This window comes from Moschus berezovskii, chromosome 17 (assembly GCF_049115385.1).
Source record: "Moschus berezovskii isolate FMDL1 chromosome 17, NW_MosBer_1.0, whole genome shotgun sequence".
In the NCBI taxonomy this organism is placed as follows: Eukaryota; Metazoa; Chordata; class Mammalia; order Artiodactyla; family Moschidae; genus Moschus; species Moschus berezovskii.
In genome coordinates, this window is record NC_142476.1 from 31,307,258 (window position 1) to 31,322,451 (window position 15,194).

Here is a 15,194-nt window from a genome sequence, read left to right on the forward strand (position 1 = left end):
TGGCTTGAAGCTCAACATTCAGAAAACAAAGATCATGGCATCTGGTCCCATCACTTCATGGGAAATAGATGGGGAAACAGTGGAGACAGTGTCAGACTTTATTTTTTTGGGCTCCAAAATCACTGCGGATGCTGACTGCAGACAGGAGATTAAAAGACGCTTACTCCTTGGAAGGAAAGTTATGACCAACCTAGATAGCATATTAAAAAGCAGAGACATTACTTTGCCAACCAAGGTCTGTCTAGTCAAAGCTATGGTTTTTCCCGTGGTCATGTATGGATGGGAGAGTTGGACTGTGAAGAAAGCTGATCGCCAAAGAATTGATGCTTTTGAACTGTGGTGCTGGAGAACACTCTTGAGAGTCCCTTGGACTGCAAGGAGATCCAACCAGTCCATTCTAAAGGAGATCAATTCTGGGTGTTCATTGGAAGGACTGATGCTGAAGCTGAAACTCCAATACTTTGGCCACCTCATGCGACGAGTTGACTCACTGGAAAAGACTCTGATGCTGGGAGGGATTGGGGGCAGGAGGAGACGGGGACGACAGAGAATGAGATGGATGGATGGCATCACCGACTCGATGGACATGAGTTTGAGTGAACTCCGGGAGATGGTGATGGGACAGGGAGGCCTGGCGTGCTGTGGTTCATGGGGTCGCAAAGAGTCAGACAAGACTGAGCGACTGAACTGAACTGAACCTGACTAACCTTAAACTCAAAACTCTGACCCCCCGTGTTGGGCCACAGCTGAAACAGATTCAGTTCTTTCAGCCTTACTAGCTTCTGTGAGTCTGCCCCAGGCATGTGTAATTCAAGAGTCAGTCAGAGATTTGAGCAGAATTTACGTGCAGAATTTGATGCTCCCTCTCTATCCGATGACTTCTTCCCTCATCTTCCAACTGCTTGGCTTCCCGGGTTGCTCAGATGGTAAAGAATCTGCCTCCAGTGCAGGAGACCAGAGTTTATCCCCTGGAGAAGGGACTGGCAACCCACTCTAGGATTCTTGCCTGGGAAATACCATGGACAAAGGAATCTTGTGGGTTACAGCCCATGGGGTCGCAATGATTTCTTTCATCATTTTTCAACTGCTTATGTAGCTCCAAATCAGAGGCAGGTAAAACTTTTGATTTCTATCCAGTTATCATTTCTAAACTATGTATGGGGCCCAACATTGGGCCAAACTCCATGCAAATAAAAAAGGTGCTATTCTCTCCTCTCTAGATGCTGACTCCTTTCCAATTTCTGCCTGCTTTTGAACAATTTCTAGTACCTTCAGAGAGTAATTTTGTATATTTTGTCCAGAATTTATAATAATTATCATCAGGATTATTCCAATATAGGCTACTCAGACATATTACCTTAATTTATTTGCATGCCTAAGTTTCTCACTAGATTTCAAAAATCTTAGTGACAAAGCCTTTCATACCTGGATACCCAGTGCCTCCCTCATTTCCTTTTGACTTTCACAATGTACCTCATTTTTGTCTACTGGTTTTCTTAGGGCATCAGCTGTTCTATTTTTTGTTCTTGTAATCTTTGAAGTTTAGCCTTCATTTCTGAAATTTTTTTTTTCTCTTATTTATAATTCTTTCCTGAGTACTTTCCTGAATACCCTTCACTGTATTCCCAAATTTGTATAATTCAGATTTATGCTGTTCTTTCATGTTTTGTATCACTTTATATTTTTGAAAAAGGCTTCAGTTTTTATCTGTATTAGGGACACATATTTATGACATGCTCCTATTATCAGCAGATATGCTGTTCTGTTACTTAATCTCTTTTTTAATTCAAACAACAATGCAATTTGACCCAGATCCTCTTCTGCTGCATATTTTACATGAAATTCATTTTCCTGACTTGTAGGACATCATTCTGGATTACTTTCTGCTTCACAGATCTCCTCCTTCCACTGTTTTTGTAAATTTTTAAAAAATACAGTAGGTTAATTTTGAAATTTCTTGGCTCTTTTCCCTTAATACTACTTACGCCTAAGACTCCTCTTTTTCTACTGTTCGTATCCTGCTCAATTTTTCATTAGTGTCTGTAAGGGAGCTCTGGCTGGTCCGTTTCAAGAATTCACAGGAGCTATGGTGCTCTAGCCCCATTCAACTCTTACTATGAAGCATTTTCCGCTATTAGGTCAAAATAACACACAGTTTCAGTTATAGTTCTCAAAATGGCTTGCTGTTCATTCTAGTAAATGAAGTAAAGTGAAGTGAAAGTTGCTTAGTCGTGTCCAACTCTTTGCAATTCCTTGGACTATACAATATAAATTCTGGACAAAATATACAAAATTACTTGGCTTGGAATTCTCCAGGCCAGAAGTGAATACCTGATGGCTATTTTGCAGTCCTTCTGTCTGTAGATCCATTAGGGCTCCTGTTTTCTCCTGGCACAGATGCTGATATGAGGCTTCTGTGGCAGCTGCTGATTACTCTCCAGCAATTAGTCTCAGAGATATATTACCTGATTTTGTTATAAATACTGTCTTTGGATTTTCTGTTTTGCCATCTAGTTCTCTATGTGGCTTCTAGCTCTCTACGGGCTTCCCTGGTGGTTCAGATGGTAAAGCATCTGCCTGCAATGTGGGAGACCTGGGTTCAATCCCTTGGTGGGGAATATCCCCTGGAGAAGGAAATGCAACCCACTCCAGTACTCTTGCCTAGAAAATTCCATGGAGGGAGGAGTCTGGTAGGCTACAGTCCATGGGATTGCAAAGAGTCAGACACGACTGAGCAACTTCACTCACTCTCTATAGGTGGCAATTCAGGAAGATCCAAAACCTATGCTGCCTCTGCACTGCTGCTGCTGCTAAGTCACTTCAGTCGTGTCTGACTCTGTGCGACCCCATAGACAGCAGCCGACCAGACTCCGCCGTAACTGGGATTCTCCAGGCAAGAACACTGGAGTGGGTTGCCATTTCCTTCTCCAATGTGTGAAAGTGAAAGTGAAGTCGCTCAGTCGTGTCCGACCACTATCTTCCTTCAATTAGCAATTTAACAAAAGATCTTGAAAGAATGGCAGACTGTTGTCCAAGTATTTCAAGAGGACAAATCACAAGGTAGCTTTTATATCATGTTGGATAAATAAAGGCTTAGTATTTCTACAAGTTAAAATAAAGATTATGTTAAATCTATACTTATTATATATTTTTAATAATAATGTTGAATTTCTGCAGAAGTTTGTTTACTAAGAAAGGCAAAGAGCTTTCCTGTAACATTAAAAGGTTTGTTTTACAGACTCACAGACTTAGAGAACAAACTTATGATTACCAGGGGCAAAAGGTGTGATTAGGGTGGGGGGAGGGATAGATTGGGAGTTTGGGATTGACATGTACACACTGCTGTATTTAAAATAAATAACCAACAAGGACCTACTGTACAGCACAGGAAACTCTGCTCAATATCCTGTTATAACCTAGATGGGAAAAGAATTTGAAAAAAAACAGATACATATATATATATATATAAAAGAATCACTTTGCTATACACCTGAAATCAAAACAACATTGTTAATCAACTATACTCCAATAAAAAAACAAAAAATCCTATTTAAAAAACATTTGCTTTAATTTCTCCAATATGGTTGACTTGTAACCTTAACTCCATGAATCTTTAATACAGGAAGCTACTTTTGCTAAAACATTCATAGTAGGAAATTATTCACCTTGAGTTGTGAACCTGGCATAGGAAGTTTATTTTTACCCATGAATTTTGTAATAATTAAGTCATATGCTATTACTTTACTACCCTATTTTACACTTTATTCTGTAATTTCATTATTAGATAAGTGACTTGACTTGTTAATCCAAAAGATATCAAGACTATTCAAGCTTTCTCTCATGGGCCTATTTGAAACAAACTTTGAGGCTTTAAAGGAGTCATTGCTTTCATTCATAATGTGAAATTAAAATTTTCTGCATTAAAGAAAGCTGAGCGCCGAAGAATTGATGCTTTTGAACTGTGGTGTTGGAGAAGACTCTTGAGGGTCCCTTGGACTGCAAGGAGATCCAACCAGTCAATCCTAAAGGACATCAGTTCTGAGTGTTCACTGGAAGGACTGATGCTGAAGCTGAAACTCCAATACTTTGGCCACTGATGCGAAGAGCTGACTCATTTGAAAAGCCCCTGACGCTGGGAAAGATTGAGGGCAGGAGGAGAAGGGGACGACAGAGGATGAGATGGCTGGATGGCATTACCGACTCGATGGACATGGGTTTGGGTGAACTCCGGGAGTTGGTGACAGACTGGGAGGCCTGGAGTGCTGCGGTTCATGGGGTCGCAAAGAGTCGGACGCGAATGAGCGATTGAACTGAACTGAACTGAGGGGTGATGTGCATCTTTTCTAAAAAAGTTTTCTTCTTTTTCTTCTACTATGAGTTTTAACATTTACCAAACAATTACTATGCGGCAGGCACCGTTCTAGTTATTTTAAGCCATTTAAACTTCTTTACAAAACTTTATCAAGTAGATAACATTATACACATCATCTGTAAAATAGCACATAGAGTTGATCTATCAATCATTATGCTATATAGTATCTCAAACAAACTTGTTTATATGTACAAATATATGATAATGTTCACGGTATAGTAGTTAAGAGTTAGGATACTGAAGCCTGAAGCTAGGCTGCCAGGATTTCAAATCCTGGCTCCACTCATTACTGGCTGCCTATCTGGTAGGCAAGCTACTTTTCTATGCCTCAGACTGTCGTGAAAACACACGGGCTACTATAAGAAAGGCATTCTGAATAAAGCCCACCACACCTACCCCTTTTTTAAAATCAGGCATATGGCAGTATCTGAGTTATCATTCTGCAATGTGATTTTTTTTCACCTAACATGATGGGTTCCAAAAATGATCCATGTTGCATGGGTGAGCTAAATCTTGGTTGGTTATTTTTTCTACTATATATTACTCCATGATCTCAATTTATGTATCCATTCTCCTACTGATAGACATTTAATTTATTCCAAGTTTTTCACCATGCTGCAGTGTGTGTGTTATATGTGTGTCTTCATGTGCACATGTTTAATAAGAGTTTCTCTAAAGTGCATCTATAGAAGTGGAACTCCAGAATTATCAGGGGTACATTTTGTCAAGTAAAGTCATATTGCCAAAGAGGTTTTGTCCCACAAGCAGCGCATGAGGTATCCTATTTCTCCATATCCCCACTGACACTTGGTATTATCAAACATGAGAAACAACTTAACTCTCATTCTAATTATATAACAATAGTGACAAACATATTCTTTCTACGAATAATCAAGTATTTATTAAAAATCATATTCTTAACTCTTTGAGTAAAAAAGCAGCTACCAAAATGCAAAACAAAATGTTTAAGTTCTAGAGCACAGGCTTGGAGTATCCAAGGAGTAGCAACAAAATTTCCATCAAGCATGAGAAACACATGCAAGCCATAAAAAACAATGGTTGGTGAAAAAGAGAACACTCACCTCAAACTCTCTAAGTAATTTAGAAATAAGCAAACCCTCTGGAAACTTGGATACAACCTAATAAATAAAAAGTGAAATATAATATAAATGGACACAATAGGAATGCTGGGTGACAAAATATCAAAATAAGAAAGTATAAATTTACATAGCAACAAAGGCAAAAATAACATTATTAAGTGAATGAATTAAAAGGCACAGTAATTTTTAAAAATCAGCTTCTAGTTTTAAAAAAGTAACAACCAAAAAAGGCAGCGAATTCCAACATTTCCAGAGAAGTCATTCCTGCATAAAACAGCAGTGCCACGACTCCTCAGAAATTCCTAGAGTTCTTTAGCTCAGCTAACATATTTAGCTTTAGCTCATGTAAAATAAATATTCTATGGCATAATTTCAAGCATTTTAAAAGGCAGAAAAGAAATACAATGGACACTATAGAAAACACTGGAAAACACAGTTAAGCAAAGATACTGGTCATTGCTGTCCATATGCACACAAAAATATCTTTAATATGAAAATCAGGTCATTGCTTCCCTAGATTTTTAATATCATCTTGTAGACCTCTTTCCATACCAGTAAATATGGATCAACATGTTTACTAGTGAAACTGAACTGGAGACTGTGGGACTCTTGGGCACAGAAGTCTTTCCACGTCCCCCATTTTTTGTAGGGAACAGACTCTGGCCTCTATGACCTTCCCTGAGTTCCAAAGAACAAATCTGAACAGTTGTCAATCCACGAAGGGACAAGGTAGATGCAGAGTCAAGGGAGGAACAGTCAAGAACAATAGTGCAGCCTTGAAACAGGGCCCTGGTTTCTTCTCAAAGGATATACATAACAATGTCTTTAAGCTCTTTATAGAATTAAAACTCTATTTCTGCTTTGTTGACTATGCCAAAGCCTTTGACTGTGTGGATCACAACAAACTGGAAACTTCTTCAAGAGATGGGAATACCAGACCACCTGACCTGACTCTTGAGAAACCTGTATGCAGGTCAGGAAGCAACAGTTAGAACTGGACATAGAACGACAGACTGGTTCCAAATTGGGAAAGGAGTACGTCAAGGCTGTATATTGTCACCCTGCTTATTTAACTTATATGCAGAGTATATCATAAGAAATGCTGGGCTGGATGAAGCACAAGCTGGAATCAAGATTGCCGGGAGAAATATCAATAACCTCAGATATGCAGATGACACAACCCTTATGGCAGAAAGTGAACTAAAGTGCCTCTTGATGAAAGTGAAAAAGTTGGCTTAAAACTCAACATTCAGAAAACTAAGATCGTAGCATCTGGGCCCATTAATTCACAGCAAATAGATGGGGAAACAGTGAAACCAGTGACAGACTTTATTTTTTGGGGCTCCAAAATCACTGCAGATGGGGACTGCAGGCATGAAATTAAAAGACGCTTACTCCTTGGAAGGAAAGTTATGACCAACCTACACAGCATATTAAAAAGCAGATACATTCCCCAGAATATTGGAAATAAAAGCAAAAATAAACAAATGGGACCTAATTAAAATTAAAAGCTTCTGCACAACAAAGGAAACTATAAGCAAGGTGAAAAGACAGCTTTCAGAATGGGAGAAAATAATAGCAAATGAAGCAACTTTGACAAAGAATTAATCTCAAAAATTTACAAGCAACTCCTGCAGCTCAATTCCAGAAAAATAAACGACCCAATCAAAAAATGGGCCAAAGAACTAAACAGACATTTCTCCAAAGAAGACATACAGATGGCTAACACACACATAAAAAGATGCTCAACAGCACTCATTATCAGAGAACTGCAAATCAAAACCACAATGAGGTACCACTTCACGCCAGTCAGAATGGCTGCTATCCAAAAGTCTACCAGCAGTAAATGCTGGAGAGGGTGTGGAAAAAGGGAACCCTCTTCCACTGTTGGTGGGAATGCAAACTAGTACAGTCAATATGGAGAACAGTGTGGAGATTCCTTAAAAAACTGGAACTAGAACTGCCAGATGACCCAGCAATCCCACTGCTGGGCATATACACCAAGGAAACCAGAATTGAAAGAGACACGTGTACCCCAATGTTCATCGCAGCACTGTTTATAATAGCCAGAACATGGAAGCAACCTAGATGTCCATCAGCAGACGAATGGCTAAGAAAGCTGTGGTACATATACACAATGGAGTATTGCTCAGCCATTAAAAAGAATACATTTGAATCAGTTCTAATGAGGTGGATGAAACTGGAGCCTATTATACAGAGTGAAGTAAGCCAGAAAGAAAAACACCAATACACTATACTTATGCATATATATGGAAATTAGAAAGATGGTAATGATAACCCTGTATGCAGGACAGCAATAGAAACACAGATGTATAGAACAGTCTTTTGGACTCTGTGGGAGAGGGTGAGGATGGGATGATTTGGGAGAACGGCACTGAAACATGTATATTATCATATGTGAAATGAATCGCCAGTCCAGGTTCGATGCATGATATAGGATGCTCGGGGCTGGTGCACTGGGATGACCCAGAGAGATGGTATGGGGAGGAAGGTGGGAGGGGGGTTCAGGATGGGGAACACGTGTACACCAATGGCGGATTCACGTCGATGTATGCAAAACCAATACAATATTGTAAAGTAAAAAAAGAAAGTTGTGGTACATATACACAATGGGATATTACTCAGCCATTAAAAAGAATACATTTGAATCAGTTCTAATGAGGTGGATGAAACTGGAGCCTATTATACAGAATGAAGCAAGCCAGAAAGAAAAACACCAATATAGTATACTAAGGCATACATATGGAATTTAGAAAGAAGGTAACCCTGTATGCGAGACAGCAAGAGAGACACAGATGTATAGAACAGTCTTTTGGACTCTGTGGGAGAGGGCGAGGGTGGGAATAAATGGGAGAATGGCACTGAAACATGTAAAACATCATATGTGAAACGAATCACCAATCCAGGTTTGAAGCATGATACAGGGTGCTCGGGGCTGGTGCACTGGGATGACCCAGAGGGATGGGATGGAGGTTGGAAGGGGGTTCAGGATGGCGAACACATGTACGCTCATGGTGGATTCAAGTCAATGTATGGCAAAACCAATACAATATTGTAAAGTAAAATAAATAAATTTTTTTAAAAAAGCAGAGACATTACTTTACCAACAAAGGTCTATCTAGTCTAGTCAAAGCTATGGTTTTTCCAGTAGTCATATATGGATGTGAGAGTTGAAATATAAAGAAAACTGAGTGCCGAAGAATTGATGCTTTTGTTCTGTGGTGTTGGAAAAGACTTTTGAGGGTCCCTTGGACTGCAAGGAGATCCAACCAGTCCATCCTAAAGGAAATCAGTCCTGAATATTCACTAGAAGGACTGATGCTGAAGCTGAAACTCCAATACTCTGGCCATCTGATGCAAAGAACTGACGACTCATTTGAAAAGACCCTGATGCTGGGAAAGACTGAAGGTGGGAGGAGAAGGGGACAACAGAGGATGAGATGGTTAGAAGGCATCACTGACTCAATGGACGTGAGTTTGGGTAAACTCCAGGAGTTGGTGATGGACAGGGAGGCCCGGTGTGCTGCTGTCCATGGGGTTGAAGACAGTCAGCCATGACTGAGTGACTGAACTGAACTGAGAATTAAAATTCAATGAACAGAAGGTGTCAGCATTCTTCACACCAGGAAAGACCACCTGAAGCCAAACTAAAAGAACCAGAGAAGCTCATTAAGAAGATTAAAATCACTGCAGATGCTGATTGCAGCCATGAAATTAAAAGACGCTTACTCCTTGGAAGGAAAGTTATGACCAACCTAGATAGCATATTAAAAAGCAGAGACATTACTTTGCCAACAAAGGTCCGTCTAGTCAAGGCTATGGTTTTTCCAGTGGTCATGTATGGATGTGAGAGTTGGACTGTGAAGAAAGCTGATCGCCGAAGAATTGATGCTTTTGAACTGTGGTGCTGGAGAAGACTCTTTAAGAGTCCCTTGGACTGCAAGAAGATCCAACCAGTCCATTCTAAAGGAGATCAATCCTGGGTGTTCATTGGAAGGACTGATGCTAAAGCTGAAACTGCAATACTTTGGCCACCTCATGCGACAAATTGACTCACTGGAAAAGACTCTGATGCTGGGAGGGATTGGGGGGGGGAGGAGACGGGGACGACGGCTGGATGGCATCACTGACTCTACGGACATGAGTTTGAGTGAACTCCAGGAGTTGGTGATGGACAGGGAGGCCTGGTGTGCTGTGATTCATGGGGTCGCAAAGAGTCGGACACGACTGAGCGACTGAACTGAAAGGAACAGCAGGACCTTCACACACCCCTATCTTATCAGCAACCCCACCCTTGAAGCACTCCCTTAAAACTCCTCACCAATCTCCCTGGGTTGGGACACATAGTTTCCAAGGCAAAAGCCCACACTGTCGCCCTTTGCCTGGAAAAGCCATAAACCTGTTCTTTTCCACTTCACCCAAAACTATCTGAGATTTGATTTGGCACCGGTGTACAGAGGCTGAGCTTTTGGCATCACTAGCTATAGTTTTTTCAAATATTCAATATAATTTATTTAATCAATTATTTATGGTTATTTCCTATCTCTCATCATCACAAATATCACATAATTATCTTCATATTTGCATTCTGCACACTTATTCAAATATTTTTAGGATAAATTCCTAGGAGTGGATTTATTCTATCCCAGTAAGGTATAAAAAGCTTTATGTTTCCCTAGACTTTTCCAGATACTATATATCTTATTAAAAATTCTAACTAAAGCTTCAGGAAAATATAAAGTAAAAATTATTTCAAAATCCTGTGACCCAGAGACAGTTATTTGCTGCATTTAAGAAAACATCCTTACTAATGCATATATATGGAATTTAGAAAGATGGAAATGATAACCCTGTATACGAGACAGCAAAAGAGACACAGATGTATAGAACAGTCTTTGGGACTCTGTGGGAGAGGGTGAGGGTGGGATGGTTTGGGAGAATGGCATTGAAACATGTATATTATCATATGTGAAACAAATCGCCAGTTCAGGGTCGATGCATGTTACAGGATGCTCGGGGCTGGTATGCGGGGATGACCCAGAGGGAGGATAAGGGGAGGAGGGAGGTGGGAGGGGGGTTCGGAAGGGGGAACTCATGTACACCCGGGGTGGATTCATGTCAATGTATGGCAAAACCAACCAGTATAATATTGTAAAATAATTAGCCTCCAATAAAAATAAAAAAAGAAAACATCCTTTCAGAAACCTTTCTATGCCCACACACATTCACATTATTCATGATTCTACATGAAAAGACAATACTAAACATATTATTCTATAAATCCTGTTTCTAATGTCCAACAATATGTCAAGGAGATACTTCCTTGTAAATTAATCAAGATAATATATAGAAACTTTATGGGCTGCATGATACTCCCTAGTTGAGTGGATAATGTAAGCAATCCTTTTTCAATGAACACTTAACTTTTGTCTAATTTTTTGTTACCATAAAAAAAGTCATATTGGACATCCTTAAGTAAATTGTTGGACATTTAGTCAAATGTCGAAACAAAACAACAGGGCCTGAATGCACCAAGGTTTTTGCATTTCTAATAAAACCACAACAGCTGACACATAATAAAATAAGACAGTAAACGCTGTAATGGCACTCTGACCATTCAAATCACAATTAACAGCTCCCACCAAAATTTTGGGCTTCCCTCATAGCTCAGTTGGTAAAGAGTCTGCCTGCAATGAAGGAGACCTGGGTTTGATTCCTGGGTCGGGAAGAACCCCTGGAGCAGGAAATGGCAACCCACTCTAGTATCCTTGCCTGGAGAATCCCATAGACAGCAAAACCTGGCAGGCTACAGTCTATGGGGTTACAAGAGTCAGGCAAGACTGAGCGATGCACACACCAAAATTTTAAGTTTACATACCCTTTGGCCCAATACAAAACTGCTAAAGAGCTTTCACAAACTAATAAGGAAAAACAATAAATTAGGCCAAGGACATGAACATACAATTCACATAAGAAATATAAATGGCTATGAAGCACATGAAAAAATGCTCAATGTAAAAATCAAGAGGTATTAAGTTGAAACAAAATGATTAGATAGTGTCATTTCATTGTCAGTGGGAATGTAAATTTGATCAAACCTCTCAGAGGGCAATTTAGCAATATTTTTCAAAACCTAAAATATTCAATACCTTTGGCAACTCTAGTTAGTTAGTTAGTTAGTTCAGTCGCTCAGTCGTGTCCGACTCTCCGCGACCCCATGAATCACAGCACGCCAGGCCTCCCTGTCCATCACCAACTCCCGGAGTTCACTCAAACTCATGTCCACAGAGTCAGTGATGCCATCCAGACATCTCATTCTCCGTCGTCCCCTTCTCCTCCCGCCCCCAACCTTTCCCAGCATCAGAGTCTTTTCCAGTGAGTCAACACGTCGCATGAGGTGGCCAAAGTATTGCAGTTTCAGCTTTAGCATCAGTCCTTCCAATGAACATCCAGGATTGATCTCCTTTAGAATGGACTGGTTGGATCTCCTTGCAGTATAAGGGACTCTCAAGAGTCTTCTCCAACACCACAGTTCAAAAGCATCGATTCTTCGGCGATCAGCTTTCTTTACAGTCCAACTCTCACATCCATACATGACCACGGGAAAAACCATAGCCTTGACTAGACAGACCTTGGTTGGCAAAGTAATGTCTCTGCTGACCTGCCTCTTGAGAAACCTGTATGCAGGTCAGGAAGCAACAGTTAGAACTGGACATGGAACAACAGACTGGTTCCAAATAGGAAAAGGTGTACATCAAGGTTGTATATTGTCACCTTGCTTATTTAACTTATATGCAGAGTACATCATGAGGAACGCTGGGCTGGAAGAAGCACAAGCTGGAATCAAGATTGCTGGGAGAAATATCAATAACCTCAGATATGCAGATGACACTACCCTTATGGCAGAAAGTGAAGAGGAACTCAAAAGCCTCTTGATGAAAGTGAAAGAGGAGAGTGGAAAGGTTGGCTTGAAGCTCAACATTCAGAAAACAAAGATCATGGCATCTGGTCCCATCACTTCATGGGAAATAGACGGAAAAACAGTGGAAACAGTGTCAGACTTTATTTTTTGGGGCTCCAAAATCACTGCAGATACTGATTGCAGCCATGAAATTAAAAGACGCTTGCTCCTTGGAAGGAAAGTTATGACCAACCTTGATAGTAAATGTTCAAGGACATTAACTTTAGCATTTTTTAATAGCCAAGACTAGAAATAACCCCAAATGTTAACTGATAACAGATTATACAAGTGAAATACGGCATATCAACACAATGGGATACCATGCACTATTTAGAATAATATTTGACATACATACATGTAAAATTGGTATTGGAAAGACCTTGAACTGCGAACAATGATTTAAGGGGAAGAAAAGAGAATTTATGGAGGAATTATAGTTTCTTAATAATTACATTAAAACTTTTAATTAATTTATTTTCTCTGATCTTAAAAGATTAGCCACTCCATTTGCAGTATATATGAAAAGGTCAAGAATAAATATAAAACTAAAATACTTGTAAGCAAGTAAAATTAACCATACATGATACCTAAATATGTGATTAATTATTCCCATCCATTTCCCAAAAACAAAAAGTACTTACAAATTTTATCTTATGTTTTAGTTCTGGATTAATAGTCCCTCCAGGTCCAATTTGTGAAATAACTGATTTGAAGGTATTCTCCAACTATGAAAAAAGGGGGGAAAAAGTTCAAATTATAGTCAAAAAAAATTTTTTTAAGTCAAAGATAAATCTGAACAGTAAATAAAGGAAACATCTATCAAAGAAAACATATTTCAACCAAATAAACTATTGTTATTAAGAAACACTGTAACATTTCATACTCTATAAAATACATTCAGAGTAGGTGGACTCCTTATAAGACTAAACACTGACATTTCCCAGGATAATTTGCATTCTCTATAACCATTAGGTTTAGAATCTTCAAATACAAAATCCCACACTCTTACCCAGAAAAGATTTTTGTTACTAATTTTCTTGTTTATAAAATTATTCAGTGTTTATTAAACATATTAATGCAGGGAAGAGATGGGATGAATGAAGGTCCCTGGGAGCCAGGGTAGTGGCGGAATCTTGCCCTATAAAGCAGGAAGGTGAGCTCTTCCACTGTCACAAAAATGAAGGAGGAAAGGACCGGTACGGATGCAGAAAGGCTCTGTAAATGTAGGGTCAGGCAGGTGGAGAGAGTTACTACCTGATAGCTTCAGGATTCCGTTTTTGAGTTCAGAAGCAAGGCCCACTCAACAGCATAAAAGGGAAGGGAGCTCAGATAGTTGAGAAAGTAGGAAAAGTAAAGCTGAGGAAATAATGGATGGTTATTTAAACTCATCAGGTAGGGAGTAAAGACAGGTTAAGACAGTAGGGGTCAGAGGATTTTAGTAGAAAAAAGACAATGGTATAGAGAGGTCCCAATATGGTAAAAAAAAAAAAAAAAAGAAAAAAAGACAAAGCATGGGAATAATTGAAAAAATAAGCTGGAAGCACAGGAGATTAGGAGTAGAGAGTATCGTAGAGCATAACCAGACACCAAGGTCCAGTGAAAAGCCATGGAGTGGAGACCTGTAATAGAATGAAAGATCATAAAAAAAAGAAAAAAGAAAGACCATGGAGTTATATTTAAAAATGCTAAGTAAATGTAAAATATATATATATATACATGCATATGTTAGAAAAGACACAAAAGTATAAAGAAAACTATCTAAAATCCTATCACATAAACACAATCACTGTTTTTTCCTTTTAAACTTTTATTTTTAATATTTCTTCTTATTGTCTCTTGGCCTGCCATTACTTACAAAGTATATGAGCTTTTAAGGTTTCAGTTTCTTCATCTGAAAAAGGAAGATAATCTCTGTCTCCTAAGGTTGACAGGAAAGTGGGATCTGGGAAGGGGGAGATTAGATTTCTAAGACTGTATAACTAGCTTTCACAAAATGCCTCAGCCTTTGGTCTTAGGTTCTTTATATTTCTTCCGAAACTGTCATGAGATAATTCCCTAAAGCTCTTCCAGTGAACAATAAAAGAATCTAAAGATAACTGATTCTTCATATCTCAACATGCTCCCACCATTTGAAGATTCAAATGCCAGGTATTTCAGGTGACAAAAAAGTGTCACCTTTGACAGCATCATTCCTCTCAAGCCACTTACAATTAAGTAGAGAAATGAGATAAACATAAATAACTATAACCTTAAGGTTGATGCTGTGTGTGTGTGTGTGTGTGTGTGTCTGTGTGTATGTGTTCAGTCCTGTTGGACTCTTGTGACCCCAAGGACTGTAGCCCACCAGGCTCTTCTGTCCATGGATTTCTTAGGCAAAAATATTGGAGTGGGTTGGCCATCTCCTCCTCCAGGGGGTCTTCCTGACCCAGGAATTGAACCTGTGTCTCTTGCACTGGCTGACTCTTAGCACCATTAAAGAAGTACAAGAATGCAGAAGGACATATTATACTAAGTCATACAGAAAGCTTCCTTTTAGGAAGGCCTTGAAGGATGGAGGATATTGTAGAAAAAAGTGGTAAGGGGGGGGGCAATGAAGGTAGAAGGAACTTGATAAACAAAGCAGAAAAGAATGTAACAGTTTGCCTGAAGGCATCAGAGAAGTAGTAGAAAACTGAAGAAAGCAGGCTGAAGTCATATTGTAGCAACTGCTCAAAGGCCAAGCTAAGGAGTCTTTCTTGGT

General features: G+C 39.4%; 1 protein-coding gene across 1 annotated transcript in view; it reads right to left on the reverse strand.

The window, feature by feature from the left end:
* Positions 1–15,194, reverse strand: part of TDRD5 (tudor domain containing 5) — an 85,158-nt gene that overhangs the window by 39,620 nt on the left and 30,344 nt on the right. The window contains exons 4-5 of the mRNA XM_055418803.2: positions 13,096–13,179; positions 5,455–5,511 (exon numbers count right to left, since the gene is read on the reverse strand). Coding sequence (XP_055274778.2) covers positions 5,455–5,511; positions 13,096–13,179 — 141 coding nt within the window. The remainder of the gene's footprint in view (positions 1–5,454; positions 5,512–13,095; positions 13,180–15,194) is intronic.